General features: G+C 38.3%; 1 protein-coding gene and 1 long non-coding RNA gene across 3 annotated transcripts in view; one reads left to right on the top strand and one right to left on the bottom strand.

Annotated features, from left to right (window-relative positions):
• Heatr5a (HEAT repeat containing 5A) overlaps positions 1–2326 on the top strand; it is a 104278-nt gene extending 101952 nt beyond the window's left edge. The window contains 2 exon segments of the mRNA XM_047538632.1: positions 528–741; positions 1003–2326. Coding sequence (XP_047394588.1) covers positions 528–741; positions 1003–1310 — 522 coding nt within the window. The 3' untranslated portion in view covers positions 1311–2326.
• Positions 1–19995, bottom strand: part of LOC124976035 (uncharacterized) — a 45775-nt gene that overhangs the window by 18187 nt on the left and 7593 nt on the right. For both annotated transcript variants that reach the window (XR_007106970.1, XR_007106969.1), the window contains exon 2: positions 7000–7113. This is a non-coding gene — a long non-coding RNA (uncharacterized LOC124976035). The remainder of the gene's footprint in view (positions 1–6999; positions 7114–19995) is intronic.

Genomic DNA, 19995 nt, shown 5'->3' with positions numbered 1-19995 from the left:
TCAGCACTACATATAAATAAATAAAGATCCATCAACAACTAAAAAAATATTCTTTTAAAAGATTGCAGTGGCAGAGCAGCAAGGGCTATGTGCAAAGCATAAAGTAGGCCACTGTTACTATACTAGCTTTGCACAGTTTTCCAGTATTGTAGCCAAATGAGGTTTATCTAAGGTGTGATTATTGCTAATTAAAAACTTTCCCCAAGTTTCAATACCTGTTAATACTTGGACTTCCAAAATTAAAAATAAAGGACTGGGGATATAGTTCAGTTGGTAGAGTGCTTGCCTCGCCATGCACAAGGCCCTGGGTTCAATCCCCAGCACCAAAAAAATTTTTTTTTAAATTAGAAATAAATTTAAATACTTCTGTAACTTTAATTTCATGAGTTTTTTTGTTTTATTTTTATTGATACATTATAATTATACATTATAGTGGAATTTGTAATTACAAGGAGTCGTCAGGTATTTGTGTTAGGGACTTTTTAAAAATTTACAATTTATATTTTTCTTGTCTCTTTCCTCATTAGGTACAAGTCAAGACCTATCAGCTCCTCCATTCCATTTTTCAGTATCCAAATCCAGCTGTTTCCTACCCATACATTTATTCTTTAGCATCCTGTATTGTGGAAAAACTGCAGGAAATAGACAAGAGAAAACCTGAAGATATTACTGAGCTTCAGATTTTTCAAGAAGGCATAAAGGTCTTGGAAGCATTGATTATCATTGCTGAAGAACAGCATCGTAAGTGTCAGCACTGAATTCTAATATTTCAGAATTTCTCCAAAGTCAGAATTTTGGTGTTATTCAAATTATAAAACATTCAGGTACTCTCATTAGAACAGTGTTATATTAATCCCAGGTATTAATATTTTAGTAGTGATTTGAGAGAAGAGATGAGAAGAATTGTTTTCCTCCCTAAGAAAAAAATGTGGGGAGATCAAGTGTTTTTCTACCTTGTATGATGAACATTTAAGTTCCTGAACTTCTTTGTTTACTTTCTAGGCTCTCAGCTGGTGGCCTGCCTTCTGCCCATTCTCATTTCCTTCCTTTTGGATGAGAATGCTCTGGGATCAGCAACTTCAGTAATGAGAAATCTACATGACTTTGCTTTGCAAAATCTTATGCAGTTTGGGCCTCAGTATTCATCAGTTTTTAAAAATGTAATGGCTTCTTCTCCAGCCCTGAAAGCCCGCCTTGAGGCCGCTATAAAGGGCAACCAGGAAAGTGTCAGAGTCAAGTTACCATCATCTAAATATACTAGGAACCCTGGCACTAATTCAAGCATCCAATTAAAGACCAATTTTCTCTGATGTTATTTTTTTTTATTTTTTTTATTTTTATTTTTGAAATAGTAAGCACCTTAATATAATACTTGATTATTTCCTTTGGGGACAAAAGTGAAATTTTAGACACAAGTGCACTTGGAGGTCTAGTGAATTGTTTTAACTTAAATAGCTGTGACTTTGCAAAGTGACAGCAAACCTAACATTTTTGTGGTTGTTTTTTTGTCTGTTTTTCCATTTCATAAATCAGTAGAACTATTGTCATTGTTGCCAGGAAAAAAGTGCTAAAGAACTAAACAATCTGCTGCTTTAAAAATGAAATGAATTTTTTCAGTCAATCCATATATACATGTGTTAGACTTAATTCTTGACAGATATAGATTTCACTCTAGTATAAATTATCTGTACTTACATTGTATCCCAGTTGCTAATTGAAAATTCTGCTTTATTCAGTAATAGTATTAAACTTTATTGGATTTCTCCAGCAAGATAAATGACTAGGGAGCTATTTAGGAAATTTGTTTTAAAATCATCCAATATATAATGATACAAATTAATTACAGCCCCAAAGTGTGACATAAAATTTGGTATCTACAAATATCAAGACTTCACATCTTTTGGATTAGTGTGTATTGCATTCAAAAAATGAAAGTTTTACTTATTTAAATAGAATAGGGCCTCTGCTGCACTATTTCTCACATGGATTTTCTGTGACCTCTGTTCCTAACAATTTTTTTTATTTTCATTTTTGGCAAACATTTATATTGATGAGTTTAATAAAGGCTCATATCTATATTGTATTTATTAGATCAATTATCAGTTTATATAAATGCCAAATTTAGTAAAACAAATTTAGATCATCAGTGAATACAAATATGTTTTTTAATATGAAACATATTTTAATACAGAATATTAATGATAAAGTATTGGTTGAAACATATTTTTTAACTCTGTTCATGATCATTGGCTCTCCTTCCACTTTACTGTTACTATACTGTGTGAATCAAACACTATGTCAAAATAAAGTATTGCCCTGTTAAAAATTACAATCTGAAATGATAGAAGCATGTTCAGAATTGAGGAACACTTTGGTTCAAGAAAGAGCAATGTGATATACTCTATTTTATTATGTTTGTATATAAATACTCTTGTAAATTGTTCAGAATGGAAAACATTTGACAGATTCTAACACTACAGTTTTTCTAAATGACATAAATAAAGCTACTTTTCTTTATCCTTCTTGTATTTTAAATTATCTTACTCAGAAAAGATAAGTAGTTAATCTTACAGATTCCAGAAAAAAATCAGTTCTATTGTTGCCAAAAACTCGCTCCTTCTCCCCTATGCCAATCCAATAATGATTAGGACATGGTTTTGAGAAAAAGAAAAAGAAGTTGTATTGCTTTGCTAGCAAAGGAGGAACACAGGGCACTCCCGTCCCAGAGGATGTGATTCTGCCCATTATCAGGAACAGGAGACTTTTAAAGAGGTGACTCAAAGGCTACATTCCACCTGTTCTCTGTCTGGAGTTGTAATTGACTTGTTAATTTGGGAGATAGTCATTTCTGAGATCTTCTGGTACCATCCCCAAAGTCTGGATTACTTGGTTCCTATGGTGAGTGTGTACAGATAACTGCCTAGGATGGGGAGGGAAGTTAATCCTGCTTCCCCTGAGATTAGGGATGGAGAGAGAGTAGGGAGGAACAGGGAGAGAGGAAGAGAAAGAAACATGTCCATTTAAAAAATAAGTTGCAGGGGCTGGGGAGGTAGCTCAGTCGGTAGAGTGCTTGCCTTGTAAGCACAAGGCCCTGGGTTCGATCCCCAGCACCCAAAAAAAAAAAAAAAAGTGGCAGAGCAGCAAGGGTTTTTTATTGTTTTGTCTGTTTCAGTTTAATATTTTTTGGCGGGAGCAGGGTATACCAGGGATACCAGGGATTGAACACAGGAACTCTACCACCAAGCCACAGCCCCAACCCTATTTTGTATTTTATTTAGAGACAGGGTCACAATGAGTTGCTTAGCGCCTTGCCTTTGCTGAAGCTGGCTTTGAACTCTTGATTCTTCTGCCTCAGTCTCCTGAGCTGCTGGGATCACAGGTGTGTGCCAGCTAATTTAGTTTTTTTTTTTTTTTTTTTTTTTTTTTTAACATTAAGATCATTTAGTGGCATAATGTCCTGAAATGCTATATGAATGAATGTCAATAATTATGAAAAATACTATCCAATGTCATGGCATTAGGAACTAACATTTGCAGTGTTAGGTTCGATCCCTGACACTGTGAAAGTAAATAAATAAAAATGCTGATTAGCACCTTGAATGAAACAATCAAAGTGATATATTTGTCTTGAGCTCCCCACCCCAAGGGAAGAAACAAGAGGCAAAGCAGCTAGTTGGGTCATTCTTTTTAACTCATTCTTAAAAGTTTACCATGGCAAGACTTAACATTACATATAACAGATTTTTGTTAAGCTAAATTTTACTTCTATAAAGTAAACCACCATCAACTCAAAGGAAACATTAATGCACTTAAAATGATACATAAGTGCTATAAATGGGCTACAGAGCTTAACAAGAATACTGGGGCTCCAAGGTGAACTTCATGGAAAGAGTATCATACAGACTGAGAGAATAGCACTTACTTAATAGAATAGATCGTTAATAACCCAGGAACTTTTTGTAATAATTTCAAAGGGAAGAATTTCCTTTATCCTTTTATTATAATAGTAGATTTGCATTATGAGGAAAGAAAGTTAACCTTCAAACTAATAAACTGATAAAACTGACATATGAATTAACTGTAGACTCAAAAATACATGAAGTTAAAGTGTTGAATCATTTCTGACAGTTTAAAGATGCATTACCTTGCACTGGCCACAATCCTAAAGTTTCAAGCCTATGTTTCTTCCCAGAGCTCATTAATATTCATACTGTAAAGTAAGGGTAACTACATACAGTACATCTTCTCCATCAATTGAATGTAGTTTCCCTTTTACAAATGAGCATGCTACCCTTGCAAGACCTCAATTTATCAGAAAAATTTATCTCCACATGCACTAGAACTATAGTTATCCAACTGCTGGCTGAATGCAGTGGTCAGTAATGAATTGTGCCGGTGTTCACTTCTCAACTTTTTACCAGTCTATTTACTGATGTCTGGGCTTTCTAACTTGGAGGAAATGGGAAATTTTGTGTTGAGATTATAGAACTGAACTATTCCAGCACAGACCAAATACAATCCCATATTGTACAAATTCAAAGACATTAGCTTCTTTTTATTGCATTTTTCTTGTTTGGTACTCCTGTGCCATTTCATTGAGGGATTATAAGATGATTCCAAAAGGTTACTTGTGGAAAATTTCTACTGATAGTTATTCTCTGTTTATATCCTTTTATCACTCTTCAATTAGGCACTGTATTGTGTTAAAAATAAGCTTATTTTTTTAAAAAATACTTTTTTAGATGTTGATAGACCTTTTCTTTTTATTCATTTATTTATATGTGGTGCTGAGGATCAAACCCAGTACCTTACACGTGCTAGGCAAACTACCACTGAGCCACCACCCCAGCCCCAAGCTTACTTTTTTTAAAGAAAGGATTCTATTTTAAGAATCCTATGGTTTTTTTAAATTTTTTTTAGCTGTTGATGGACCTTGATTTATTTATATGCAGTGCTGAGAATTGAACCCAGTGATTCACACAAGCTAGGCAAGTACTCTACCACTGAGCAGCAACCCCAGCTCCAAGAATCCTATATTTTTAAGAAAATAGGAGATCATTACTACCAACCAAAAATCGATATTGAGCTGGGAACAATGGCACACACCTAATCCTGCAGGCTTAGGAGGGTGAGATAGGAGATTGTGAGTTCAAAGCCAGCCTCAGCAACTCAACAAGACCCTAAGCAACAAGTTAGCAAGACCTGCTCTCAGAAAAGGGCTGGGGCCCCTGACTTCAGCCCCGGGTAACCACTAACATACTTTCTGTCTTTATAGATTTTCCTATTCTGGACATTTCTGGACACTTCATATAAATGGTTATTTCATATAAATATAATATATGGTCTTTGGGGTTGCCTTCTTTCACTTAGCATAATGTTTTTAAGATTCCTTAATTATAGCATATGTTGACACATTATTATTTCTTACTGAGGAATGATATTGCATTTTATAGATACACCATGCATGATTTATACCTTCCTCCATTGATGGATGTTTGGGATGGTTCCACTGTTGGCTATGATGAACAATGTTGCTGTGAACCTTTGGCTACATGTGTGTACAGATGTACATGCTTACTCGTGTTCAGTATATGCCACAGAGTGGAAATGCTGAGTCGTGGTAATTTTAGGTTTAGCATTTGGGGAAACTGCCAAATTGTTTTCTAGAGAGGCTGCACCTTTGTGCAAACCCACCAGCAGTGTGCGAAGGTTCCAATTTCTCCACATCCTTGCCAACATTTGTTATTGCTTGTTATTTATTTATTTATTTAAATTATACCCATGCCCTTGAGAGGGATCTCATTGTGGTTTCTATCTCCATTTCCCTAATGACTAATAATGTTGAATACCTTTATGTGCTCATTGTACATTTGCATACCTTCCTTGGAGAAATATCTATTCAGATCATTTGCCCACTCTAAAATTGGGTTATTTGTATTTTTATTATTGAGTTGTAAGAGTTTAAAAATGTATGCCAGATATAAGTCCCTTATTAGATATATGCTTTGCAAATATTTTCTTTCACTCTTGAGTTGTTTTTCCCCTTTCTTGATGATACTGTTATGGGGCGCAACTTAAGAACAGACCGATCTCCACTGAGAAGTCCAAATTTGAGTCTTTATTAAGCCAGCCGGCTGACTGTCTCACACAATGCCCCCAAAAATGACTATTGGGAGAACAGCCCCAACCATAGGGTTGTAGGTGTTCTTATACCAAAAATCACATCAATCATTAAGTGTCTGTTGCTATGATTTGAAATTACAAACTGACATCATGAGATCATCAACAGAGGGAAAAGTGGGTCAAAATGACACTTACCTAGGTACAAACTAAAGAATGGTTACTAACATCCACACAATCACCGTTTACTTGGTACATTGGTTAGGAGCGATAGGGATCAAAAGAGCAATTTTTTATTACATAAAAATTGTCATTTTGTGTTGCTAAACATGTCATGCTAAGTAACTGATGACGGGGACAGAGGTGAGGTGTTCCCATGGGAAAAGCTAAGCAATTATTGGTTGGTACTGAGGTGGGGTGTTCCCATGGGAGAAGCTTATTTCCTACATAACATGGAGTCTCAGAGCAAAATGGAGTCTGTCTGGCCTATAACATTCTCATAGAGCCAGATCTGTCAGCCCATCACAGATAACATTTACAGCATAAACATTTTTAATATTTATTCCAACTTCCCTCTTTTTTTCCTTTATCACTTGTGCTTTTGGTATATCTAAGAAATCATGAGCTAAACCAAGGTCACAAAGACTTCTATATTTTGGTCCAAGAGTTTCACAGTTTTAGCATTTACAGTTAGGTCTATGACCAATTTTGAGTTAAGTTTTATCTATAAATGTGATAGGAGTCAAATTTATTAATTTACATGTGGAAATCCAGTTGTCCTGGCTCTGTTGAAAAATTGTCCTTTCTCCATTGAATCATCCTGATATTCTTGTTAAAAATTAATCAATCATAAATGTAAAGGTTGATTTCTATACTCACAATTCAATTCCATTGGTTTAGATGTCTATCTCAACTTTGTTCTTTTTCAAGATCATTTAGCTATTTGTGGTTTCTTGAATTTCCATATAAATGTGAAGATAAGCTTTTCCATTTCTGAAAAAAAAAAAGATAAAGAAAAAGGAAGTTGGACTTTTTTTTTTTTTTTTTTTTTTGGGTGCTGGGGATCGAACCCAGGGCCTTGTGCTTGTAAGGCAAGCACTCTACCGACTGAGCTATCTCCCTAGCCCCAGGAAGTTGGACTTTTGACAGAGATTGTGTAAAATCTGTAGGTCAGTTTGAGAGTATTGCCATCTTAACCATATTGCCTTCCAGTCCATGAACATGAGACATCTTTTCATGTATTTAAATATTGTTCAAATTTTAAAAACATTTTTGTAGTTGTACAACTTTTTCAACTAAATTTATTTCTAAGTTTTTGTTCTTTTGATGTTGTTATAAATGGAATTATTTTCTTAACTTAATTTGTAGAACGTTTGTCCACTGGCAATAAAGCCAGTGTACAGAAACAAAATTTGCTTTTACAAGTTCAGCTTTTATCCTATGTTCTTGTTGAACCTTTAAAACTTAATTTTAATAGATTTAAAAAAAAAGAATTGGGGATGTGACTCATTGGTTAAGTGCCCCTAGGTTCAATCCCTGGTACCAAACAAAACCCAGCAACAACAGTATTGAACAAGGCATGGTGGCAGATACCTGTAATCCTGGCTACTGGAGAGGCTGAGGCAGGAGGAACCCAAGTTCAAGGCCAGCCTCAGCAATTTAGTGAGACCCTCTCTCAAAATAAACAAGTTGGGTTGGTGTGGTGCCATAAGCATGTAATCCCGGAGGCTGAGGCAGGAGAATCGTGAGTTCAAAGTCAGCCTCAGCAAAAGCAAGGCACCTCAGCAGTTTAGTGAGACCCTGTCTCTAAATAAAATACAAAATAGGGCTGAGAACTTGGCTCAATGGTTGACTATCCCTGGGTACAATCCCCAGTATCAAAAAAAAAAAAAAGGCTGGGGATGTGACTCAGTGGTAAAGCATCCCTGGGTTCAATATCTAGTAAGGAGGTTGGGGAAAAAAAAAACAGGGAAAAAAAAAAAAGATATTGACAGTTTTGATTAATAAGATTGAAATTTTAATCTTTTTTTCTGAAAAAATATTGAGTGGCAAAAATTTTTATAAGCAGAAATTTTATATAGACACATATAAACATATACACTTGTCAGAAATAGCACACTACTTTATAAAATATTCCCAAAAGAAAAAAAAAAACAAGGTATTTTTTAAAAGCAGTTTAAAGTATTCCAGGGACCCCAGCAGGAGCAGTTTTTTGTTTTGTTTGTTTGTTTGTTTTTAATTATGGCGTTCTCTGAATCATATTTTAAAAATTTTTTTTTAGTTTTCAATGAACCTTTTTTTAAATTTTTTATTCTTTTCACCTTTATGTGTTTATTCATTTACATGCAGTGCTGAGGACTGAACCCACTGCCTCGCACCTGCTACTCGAGCTCTACACTGAGTCCCAGCTCCAGCCCAGGAGCAGTTTTGTTAGTGCAGTTAAGTACAAGAGCCGGAGCGGGAAACCGTATGCAGCCAACACTGAGGTTCTCAGGTGAACGACAAGGTCTGACGAGGTCTATGAACCCCGTACTTCTCTGTCAAGTACTTGTTTCTGCTCTTGATTGAGGAAGTCTGGGCCCGCTTTTATAATCTGATCTTAGAGCAGTGGAGTGCTCACCACTCCCTGAATTGCCAGGGCCACGGCCCTTCCCACATCCTTTCTGCCCTAGTGGTGTCAAGTACTAGCTAGACACACATCATCTAGGCCTTTGTTTAAACACAAAAGCTACTTAAAAATAGGTTTTCTAAATTATAGAATTGCTTTTATTTCGGTGGTCAACAGACTCATTGTGAGTCAACAGCAAATGAGAAGTGGTTAGAAGTGCACTTCCTAGTCTCCAGTCAGCTATATTGTTACTGTTGTTTGCTAAGATTTCCATTGCAGATACTTCTCTTTCTAATCACAGTGTGACCACTCTGATTTCTCAACATTGTACAAAAGATTTTTTTGTAGAACTTGGAATGGGCATGCCTATAATTCCAGCAACTCAGGAGGCTGAGGCAGGAGGATCACAAGTCAAGGCCAGCCTCAGCAATTTAGCAAGACCCTCAGCAACTTAGTGAGGACCCATCTCAAAATAAAAAATAAAAAGTACTGGGGATGTGGCTCACTGGTTAAGCGCCCCTGGTACAAAAAAAAAAAAAAAAAAAAAAGTTTCCGTGAGATGAGAATGATTCCTTAGTTATTTAATTTATATTCGTTAGTACTGAAGCCAGAATTAAGGACAGGTAGTTAGTGTAGAAATAGGGATCGGGTCAAATCGAGGAAATGAAGCCATGAAGCCATCTGCCTCTGGAAGTTGGAGACTGCCCCTGGAAGAATGGAATGTCAAGGATCTCCAGAGCCCACTGATTCCCAAATTTACCTGCCTTTATCAAGGACTGCAAGCATGGAGCTGCTAATTAATGCCTCCTGGGCCCTTACCTGCCTGAATCACCTTGGCCCTCCCCCTGCCCATGGCTTCTCACTTTATGGTAGGCAGGAAGGAGAGATAAGGGGGGAGAGAACTGGAGAACAAAAGAGACTTTAACCTATAAAAGATGTAGGGTGCGCTCACTTCTTGGGACTTTAGAACATCAGCCATGGCCCCCTTCTTCCTGCCGGGAGAAGTCTGTATTATTACCTTTAAATAAAACCTGCTTAATATGCTTGCCTTGGCATGCTTCTCTAGTGTTCAATCTTCAACATTAGAAGGAGCAGAACTCGTCACCATTAAACGGTGGTATCAGTACTGGAACTTCCAAAATCACCCTAGAACCTGTCACTGAGTAAATGCATGCCTAAACAATTTAGGAAAGTTCATTCTATATTTATTTATTAATTTATTTTGATACTGGGAATTAAACCTGTTGCCTAAAGCTCGGTCCTTGTCCCCAATGCCAATTCAATAACAAGGACAATGTTTTGAGAAAAAGAAAAAGAAGTTGTATTGCTTTGCTAGCAAAGGAGGAACACAGGGCACTCCCGTCCCAGAGGATATGACTCTGCCCATTATCAGGAACAGGGGACTTTTAAAGAGGTGACTCAAAGGCTACATTCCACCTGTTCTCTGTCTGGAGTTGTAATTGACTTGTTAATTTGGGAGATAGTCATTTCTGAGATCTTCTGGTACCATCCCCAAAGTCTGGATTACTTGGTTCCTATGGTGAGTGTGTACAGATAACTGCCTAGGATGGGGAGGGAAGTTAATCCTGCTTCCCCTGAGATTAGGGATGGGGAGTGTAATGTGCAAAGCTGCTCCCCCTGACCTTTCCGGTGCAGCCATTTTCCCTGCCTCCCAACCACTCTTCAATCTGTGAACATCCTAGCTAGCTATTGGTTCATCAGTCAGCTTGCAAGTATCCTTCTCCGATATTGGTCCCCTGTTAGCCCAGCAGAATTCAATTGCTTTACTGTAGCTACCTGCCATCTTTTCTCATCCTTCTGTCTCTCCTCCTCACTTTCTCTATCCTCCTGGCTTTCACACTCTCTCTAGCGCGCACCCTTTCTCATTTTCTTTCTTTTCCTCTCATTTTCTCTCTTACACTGCAGGGAGACACTCTGTTTGCTTAATAAAGTCCCTTATGTGATTTCCCATGTCTGGCGTGGTTTTCGTGGGATTCCTTACATTGGTGCCGTGACTGGGGATGGGATCTTCCACTGTCTCTTAAGCGAGTGGAACCCCATCTGACGCCCCAGTGCCCCCAGGCATGGCTCCACCTTCCATTCTGCCCAGACGCTCTGCTCTGCATTCATCACCGGATTTCAGGTTGGTGAGTCCTCTAGGCCGCTTCCCCTAGGCCGATTTATACCCTCGAGGCGGCTGAGGGGTAGGGACACCCCCAGCCACAACTTTTATAGTTACGGCTGCCCCTATAGTCAGTCTTATCTGCCGGGTGGATTCCTGATTTTATGGTGGAGATTCTCTCAGGGTTGAGGCTCATCTCGCGCTCACACACTCGTACTAAAAAACCCTGATATCAGGTCCTCAAGCCCTTCTCCGCTTGTGCCTGGCACACACATTGGTGCTTGTGTGACGACACAATCAATGTGCTGCCCCTCATCTCCAGCCCAGTACTCTGGCCTCGGGACGTCCTGGCCACAGACTTGGCTGTATCAGTCCCCACCATGGAATCTGGGTCCTCCAATCTGGCAGATTCAACCCTGGGAACCCTTCGCCTTGACCCCCAACTTAAAGCCATCAAAATCCGTTTGTGTAATGGCACACAGATTCTGTGAGCGAGCGGGCAGATGGAAAGGGATTCCTTATCTTCAAGTCTCTTCTTTCTTGCTTCTTGGCTCTTCCTGCAGGCTCAAGCGCCTCCAGACCCTGCTTCTCCATCTTCCCCTGCTCCCCCATGTAATATAAGCAGCCCCGTTTCCCACAAGTAGTGGGAGATAATTGTTTGACAATTTTCCACGTCCAAACCTAAATTAATTACTAACCAGGAAAAAGGGTTAAAAGGACCTAAGCATCAAGTTTCTGCTAGAACATTTTAGCCCCTTTCAGATCCAGATCTCAGTCAAGGCTTACATTGAAATGTAAATGGAGGAAGGTGCAGTGGGAGACCAGTCTCAAACCCAGGGAAAAAAAAGTGTCCATTTTAAATTTCTCCTAGGCTACAACTCAGAATACTTTTCTCCCTTTCATCTCTTCTCTCTTTCTCATTTTCTCATGCTTTAACTAATGACCATTATCATTTTTATTCTAGGACTTTTGTTTTTCTTAAATGCTGTATTTTTGAGCTCACAATTTTGATCCTACATACCTAGGTTAATGATTTTTGATCAGTTCTTTTTATCCAACTCTAGAGTTATTTTTCGACATCTGTTACATTGCAATGGAGATAAATATTACAAGGCCTTTACTTTTGTGTTAAATATAAGCACACATAAAAATTAAAATTTTAAAAATGGATCCAAATATTTTTAATTCACGTGATTTAAAAAGGTTCAATTTAAATTGGGTAAACTAATAGAAGCAAAATGTCTTTAAAATTAACTCACAAGTCTCTAGGTGGTCAAACTCATTAAATGTTGATGTTTATAAAATGTCTAACATCAATTCTTCTAGGACTTTTCTTCCACAGGAAAGAGACGGCAAATACTGTTGGTACACTTGTCTGATATCTTGGTTTTTTTTACACTTGTCTGATATCCTTTTTTTTTTACAATAAGATGAGTGAATTAGAGTTGATATGTATGGGATTACTCAAACGTGTTTGTTAGAGACATCTAATTAATTTACAAAGTTATTCCATGGAGTAACATACTTAAAAACATTATTCTTTGTATATTAAATTCATATTTTCCAGGTATATAAGCCTTTAAAGCTTATATAAATTATATAAAAATTTATCAAGCTGCTATTCTCCAAATTAAACTTGTCTGTAATGGTAAACCTATCATTTAATGTTCTATTATAGGACCTGTCATCAATAGGGTATATGTAAAAATTGTTAAATGTATTTGTAAACGTTACTGAGAGCATGATTTGTTTAAAGGTTAAACATGAAAGCATTTTGCCACTTTGCCACACAAAAGGAAACTTAAAAGCTCTCTCAGCCTTTCTTTAATTCATGTTTTAGATATAATGTTAAATTGTGTTAACTAATGTTCATATAGACTCAGGAGTCAATATATGTAAACATCTTTTTTTTAATTTATTTTTATTGTAAACAAATGGGATACATATTGTTTCTGTTTGTACATGGAATAACAGCATACCATTTGCATATTCATACATTTACATAGAGTAATGATGTTTGATTCATTCCGTTATTTTTTTCCTTCCTCCCCACCCCTCCCACCTCTCTTTTCCCTCTATACAGTCCCTCCTTCCTCCATTTTTGCCCCCCTCCCACCCCCTATTATGTGTCATCATCTGCTTATCGTGAGATCATTTGTCTTTTTGATTTTTGAGATTGGCTTATCTCATTTAACATGATACTCTCCAATTTCATCCATTTGCCTGCAAATGCCATAATTTTATTATTCTTTATAGCTAAGTAATATTCCATTGTGTATATATATATATATATATATATATATATATATATATATATATATATATATGAACCACATTTTCTTTATCCATTCATCAATTGAAGGGCATCTTGGTTGGTTCCACAGTCTGGCTATTGTGAATTGAGCAGCTATGAACATTGATGTGGCTGTATCTCTGTAGTATGCTGATTTTAAGTCCTTTGGGTATAGGCCTAGGAGTGGGATAGCTGGGTCAAATGGTAGGTCCATTCCAAGTTTTCTAAGGAATCTCCACACTGCTTTCCAGAGTGGCTGCACTAATCTGCAGCCCCACCAGCAATGTGTGTACCTTTTTCCCCACATCCTCGCCAACACCTATTGTTGCTTGTATTCTTTTTTTTTTTTTTTTTTTGCGGTGCTGGGGATCGAACCCAGGGCCTTGTGCTTGCGAGGTGAGCACTCTACCAACTGAGCTATCTCCCCAGCCCTGTTGCTTGTATTCTTGATAATCGCCATTCTAATTTGCTTGTACATCTTCTTCTGTGAAGTGTCTGTTCATATCCTTAGCCCATTTGTTGATTGGGTTATTTGTATTCTTTGTGTAGAGTTTTTTGAGTTCTTTATATAAACATCTTAAAATAACATTTAAGAAAGAGTGTAATGTGCAGTAGCAAAAATGTCACAACAGTGACTGAGATTGGGGTCTCTGATGACCTCATGGTTGTGGCATGCCTGGTGCCTGGGAGTGCTCCTGTGCAGGGGCACAAGGTGCCTAACTGCTGTGGCAGTACATTGATCTCAGGCACACAGCTCTTGGGCAGGAAGGAATTCTTTTGCTAGATAACCAGTGTTTCATCAGCTCCCTTCTCTGGTTCCTGCCCACCTTACAGTAACTTTGAACAGTTGGACTTCCTTAAGAGCTACACAGAGCTCCTAACATTGCACTTTGCAGCTCTGAAAAAAGTTATGTTAATGTTCTAGTCTCTGTAACTTTCCTGTAAACAAAGAATAATGCTTACATACATATATAAAGATTGCTGACATAACTCTTTAGATCTGCATTTCCATCAGAGAACAGAGTTCCATCTGATCTTGGCTTAATCTTCAAAATCTGTGTTTATACTCCTTTGCCCCTCACTGAACTTGAGAATTTGGTCATGCTGGTCATGGCAAAAGAGGAAGTCCCACCTTACCTGAGATAAGGCTCTGCCTCACAACCCTGCTGCACGTTAGAATGGCTCCAAAGTAAGCCAGACTTTAACTCATTTAAAGTTGTGTTCAAAAGTTTGATGTTTGTTGTAAAGATTACTATGATTTCAACCAGGGGATATAATGAATAACTCAGCCAAAATTCAAGATAGCTATTGCACAAACTGAATGTTTTACTGTTGGTGATCCCATTTTTTATTTCCTTGTAAACTCTAACTGTTGCCTGATATTTTGCAGAAGTACACCATAGATTAACTTGAAAGCCATCATCTATAGGACAGATAATGTAGACCCCAATTAGATAAAAGGTGGTAAATAACTGTAAAGTTATAGACATTGAAGCTAAAGCCCAGTACTCTTACTTTATGACTGGTGAGACTGACTTGCTTGATGGTTAAGATCAAACTTAGAGATTGAGATTAAATACAGAGGTCAAGAAAAGTCCATATTTGGGTCTTGCCCTCAAAGTCAGCCTGAACCCAGGGAACAAGAGGACTTCTCTAAGGAGGTTTGCAACTCTGGGTCACACAACCTCCTGATCAAGGAGATTGATGAGGCCACTAGAGGAAAAGTCACTCAGTGCATCTGCCACAGAGGAGGGTCAAGGAAAAAGGGAGACATCCCTGGTGCTTTCAAGGGAAGCCACCTCATTAAGGAGACCCTGCCTAACCAATGGCACTAATGGAGCTAAGAAGCTGCTCTTAAGTTCTCTATGAGTGACCCCTGTGGGAACTCAGCTGACTCTTTAACAGACAGGAACAGGTCACTTTGACCAACTTGATCTTAAACACCTAGCAAAACAGTTAAAACCAAAATATAGCCATTTTTGGGCATTTAAAAGAAATAATACTTAAATGTAACTGAAGATGTACACTTGTGTTATCCCACTAGAATAAAGACTAAAAGCTACAAAAGAGATTCTTAGGCAAATGTGCCTGATAACTATCAAGAGAAACTGCCAGAGTCAGAAGTTTTAGTCAGTTTAAAACCTACAGACACAGGTAGGCTTAATCTATGTTTGCTAGTAACAGAAGTATAGAGATCTCTACTAAATGTTGTTTACATTCCTGATAACCTGGATAATGTTAAAGTTCCCAAATAAAGGCCTTGTCCTCTCCAGCCTTTTCTAGGCCTTGTTATGGGAACAACTTCTCAGTTCTTCCACCTACTGGTGAGGAATTATTGACTTCTGTCATCTTTATGATATTCATTGGCATGTTCCAGATTCTGCAACATTTATATTGTATCAGTCTCATTTCAGCACTCATGTCTTTTTGTTCTTCTCTCATAGAAGCACCCATCCCCAGATGCCTTTACAACCTGCTCTTCCCCAACCTGACTTCTACCATGGACCCCTCAATTGACCCGATTTCTAAAAAGGGAACTCCAAACTGCTTGCCCCACGCTGCCCCCTTCCAGCTCGAAGAAGCCAGATCGGTCATCACCCCTTTCCCTACAGCAATGAAGGAGTTCCTAGAATTAGAGGGGTGAATGAAGTCAGAATTGGGGACAGGCAGTTAGTGTAGAAATAGGGAATCAGTCAAATCAAGGAAATGAAGTCCATGAAAACCATCTGCCTTTGGAAGTCTGGAAGGAGAATGGGCTTTTTACATCTCACCTGCAGAACCAGCCCCAGTCACTTAAGCAAGAAGGAGAGAGAAGGCTTTGGAAAGAACTGGAGAGCAAAAGATTTTCTTATAAAAACAGAAATGGGGGAATGTAATGTACAAAGCTGCTCCCCCACCCTTTCTGTTGCAGCCATTTTCCCCACCTCCCAACCACTTGTCAATCTGTGAACATCCTAGCTAGCTATTGGTTCATCAGTCAGCTTGCAAGTATCCTTCTCCGATGTTGGTCCCCTGTTAGCCCGGCAGAATTCAATTGCTTTACTGTAGCTACCCCGCCATCTTTTCTCATCCTTTTGTCTGTCCTCCTCACTTTCTCTATCCTCCTGTTTTTCACACTCTCTCTAGTGTGCGCCCTTTCTCATTTTCTTTCTTTTCCTCTCATTTTCTCTCTTACCCTGCAGGGAGACACTCTGTTTGCTTAATAAAGTCCCTTATGTGATTTCCCATGTCTGGCATGGTTTCCATGGGATCCCTTACAGGGAGAGATCCCTTACAGGGAGAGAGAAAGAGAAAGAAACATGTCCATTTAAAAAATAAGTTGCAGTGGCAGAGCAGCAAGGGTTATATTCAAAGCATAAGAGGATCAGTGGGGCACTTAACCACTGAACCGTATCCCCAGCCTTTTTTATATTTTATTTAGAAACAGGGTCTCTGAGTTGCTTAGGGCCTTGCTAAATTGCTGAGGCTGGCTTTGAACTTGAGATCCTCCTGCCTCAGCCTCCCTAGCCACTGGAATTACAGGTGTTCATTATACTTTAAAAGATTGAAAGTTTCCATTGTTCTTCCCTGATGATCTGTCTAGCATATCTCACTGAGTGAAGGGAGTAAAGGGATCTCACTAAGTACCAGGGACTGAACCCAGGCGCACTTAACTACTGAGCCACATCCCCAGCTCTTTTTATTTTTTATTTTGACATAGGGTTTCACTAAATTGCTTAGGGCCTTGTTTAATTTCTGAGATTGGCCTTGAATTTGCAATCCTCCTGCTTCAGCTTCCTGCCACTGAGATTACAAGGATGTGCCACCGTGCCCCTCCATATTCTTCTTTAATCATTTAAGTGCCTATATTAGTTTCCTAAAGTACTTAAACACACTTCAGTGCCATAAAACAATATTTTATTTTCCCACTGTTCTGGAGACCAGAAGTCTGAAATCAAGGGCCATACTCCCTCCAAAGGGTCTAGGGAAGAATCCTTTCTTGCCACATCCAGTTTCTAGTGTCCTTAGTGTTTCTTGGCTTGTGGCTGCATAATCAGTCTCTGCCTCCACATAGCCTTCCTCATCTGTCTCTCTTCTATGTGACTTATGCCCCCGCTCATACTGAGGATTGAACCTAGGGGTGCTCTACCACTGAGCTGCATCCCCAGCCCTTTTTAAATTTTGAGACAGGTTCTCACAAAGTTGCCCAGGCTGCCTCAAACTTAGGATGTACCTGCCTCAGTTTCCTGAGTAGCTGGGATTACAGCCTGCTCCACCACACCTGGCTTCTGTATGACTCTTGAATAATTCAGGATGATCTTATCTCAAGATCCTTAATTTAGTTACATCTGCAATGAACTTTTTTCAAAATAAAATCACATTAACGTCCTAGAACTTGGATATATCTTTTGGGGGACCATCATCCCCAAAACTAGAATGCTCTAAAATCCCAGCTCAGCATTGCAATGAAAACAGCAATATTTCTTGTTACCTACACCATTTATGTTCATTTACTCAAGCATATTTCAACCAAGTTGTTTCAAAACTCACAGAGGAAAACAGATGTAAACCTTTATGACTTTGGATGTGACAAAAAAAAATGTAGATGAATTGTGGAGGATCAGAAGGTATTGGAGAGGAACCAGGCAGCATCCTCCAACCCGTCACAGCACAGAAAGGAAGCAGTGAAAAGAATAGCTGACCAGAGAGGAATCTGCATGAAATGGGCATGGTACAATTTAGGCGATCATTCACTGTTTGCTTCTAATTATGTGATCTTGAAGGTGTAAATTGACACACACCAAAAAAATGGTGATAATATTTATAAAATGTTGTCTTTGTGGGGAGTACCAAGATTGAACCCAGAGGCGTTTAACCACTGAGTCACATCCCCAGCCCATTTTATCTTTTTATTTGATTTTGAGGCAGGATCTTACTAAGTTGCCTAGGGTCTTGCTAAATTGCTGAGGCTGGCTTTGAACTCTCGATCCTCTTGCCTCACCTTCCTGAGCTGCTGGGATTACAGTCCTGGGTTACCATACCTGGCTAATATTTATAAAGTTTTCAAAAAAGAAAAAGAAAAGGCAATTACCCCTGGGTTTGAACCCCAATACCATGCCAAAAGAAAAAAGAACCACAAGTATTGGGGAGGATGTGGAGAAATCAGAACCTTTGCACATTGCTGGTGAGAATTTAATTGTGCTTTTGGAAAACAGTTTTTCAAAAAGTTAAAAGTTAAACAAAATTATTACATGATTCAGCAATTCCACCCCTAGGTATGAAAGAAATAAAAGCATTCACAAAAAATTACACATGCATATTTATAGTAGCATTATTCATAATAGCCAAGATGTAGAAACAATTCAAATATTCATTGACTGATGAATATATAAACTGGATGTGGTGGTCATACATATAATCCCAGTGACTCTGGAGGCTGAGGTAGGAGGATTACAAATTCAAGACCAGCAACTTAGGGAGATCTGTCTCAGAAAATTTTAGAAAGGGCTTAGCATGTAGCTCAGTGGTAGAACTTGTCTAATATACATGAGACCCTAAGTTTGAGTCCCAGCACCAAGAAGAAAAAAGGCTTCTTATTATATGATTCAACTTATATTAAATGTCCATTTACATGAAATAAATCTATGAATAAATAAATCTATGAATAAACTAATCCATACAGACAGAAAATAGATCTGCGGGCTGGGGATATGGCTTAGATGGTAAAGTGCTTACCTCTCAAGCACTAGAGCCTGGGTTCAATCCCCAGTGCTGCAGGAAAAAAAAAAATAGATTTGCTAAGGGTTAGAAGGGAGAAAAGGGGAGTAACTGCTAATAAATATAAGGTTTCCTTTTGGAATGAAGGAAAATATACTGGATTAAATGGTGCTGATTGCACAATTTTATGAGTATAACAAAAGCTACTAAATAGTACACTTTAGTTTTGTTTTTTTTTAATGGAGGTCTTTTATTGACTCATTGAAGTATCACAAGCTGCACTTATAATCCAGGATCTTGTTTGTATAGCTGGACAATTAGTTTGTTTTTGTTTTTTTCTTTTTTTCAATGCTGGGCATGGAACACCACGGTCTCACGCATGCTCGGACAAGTACTCTACCACGGAGCTGCATCCCCAAAGCTGACTTAGATCTTATTCATCAACCTTTTTCAGAGACAGATACTATCCCAAATTTCTCTGATATTCTTGTTGTTAACTGTTATGACTTGCTGAATCAAAGCAGCTGAATCCAAAACAAGTCCAGTGTCATTTCTTTTAAGGAGTGGCTCACCTTACTGGACTTGAGATCCTAATGAGCAACACCTGGCCTCATCCAAACCTTGCAGATATATTTTTCACCCATGGAATTTCAGAATTCAACAAGAGGCCCAGGCTCCTGAATAACAACTTACGTGGGTTAGTGAGCACACACAGACCTTGTGAAACACCCTTGACTGTGTTCTGTGACTCCAAGCAGTGTGAATGGTAGCCAGTTCCTTTCTATTTCCCCAGCCCCTATCAACCTAGAGCCTCTCCTTTTTCCTGTCAAGGAAACTAAGTTCCACAATAATGTGACTGAAGTCCCTTAAGAGTTTCCTCTGGAGTCCTTCACAATAACTGTCCCTTCAGGGTGGTGTCGACATTTTCTGGAATGTTGACAGTCTACTTGCTGAGAACTGTCTTAATTCTTGCAATAGAAGCAGGAAAGGTGAATGGTAGACTTTTTTTTTTTTTTTTTTTACTGGTACACTTTAAAAGGGCTAACTTACTGCGAGTAAATTTGTTTGGGGTTGAAATATATCTCCCCAAGAGAAAGGCTGAAGTCCTAGCCCCCAGGACCTCAGAATGTGATCTTATTTGAAATTGCATTAGGT

Source organism: Sciurus carolinensis, chromosome 2 (assembly GCF_902686445.1).
Source record: "Sciurus carolinensis chromosome 2, mSciCar1.2, whole genome shotgun sequence".
Taxonomy (NCBI): Eukaryota; Metazoa; Chordata; class Mammalia; order Rodentia; family Sciuridae; genus Sciurus; species Sciurus carolinensis.
Note: the sequence above shows the minus strand (reverse complement) of the source record. Positions and strands in the feature narration are given on the sequence as shown.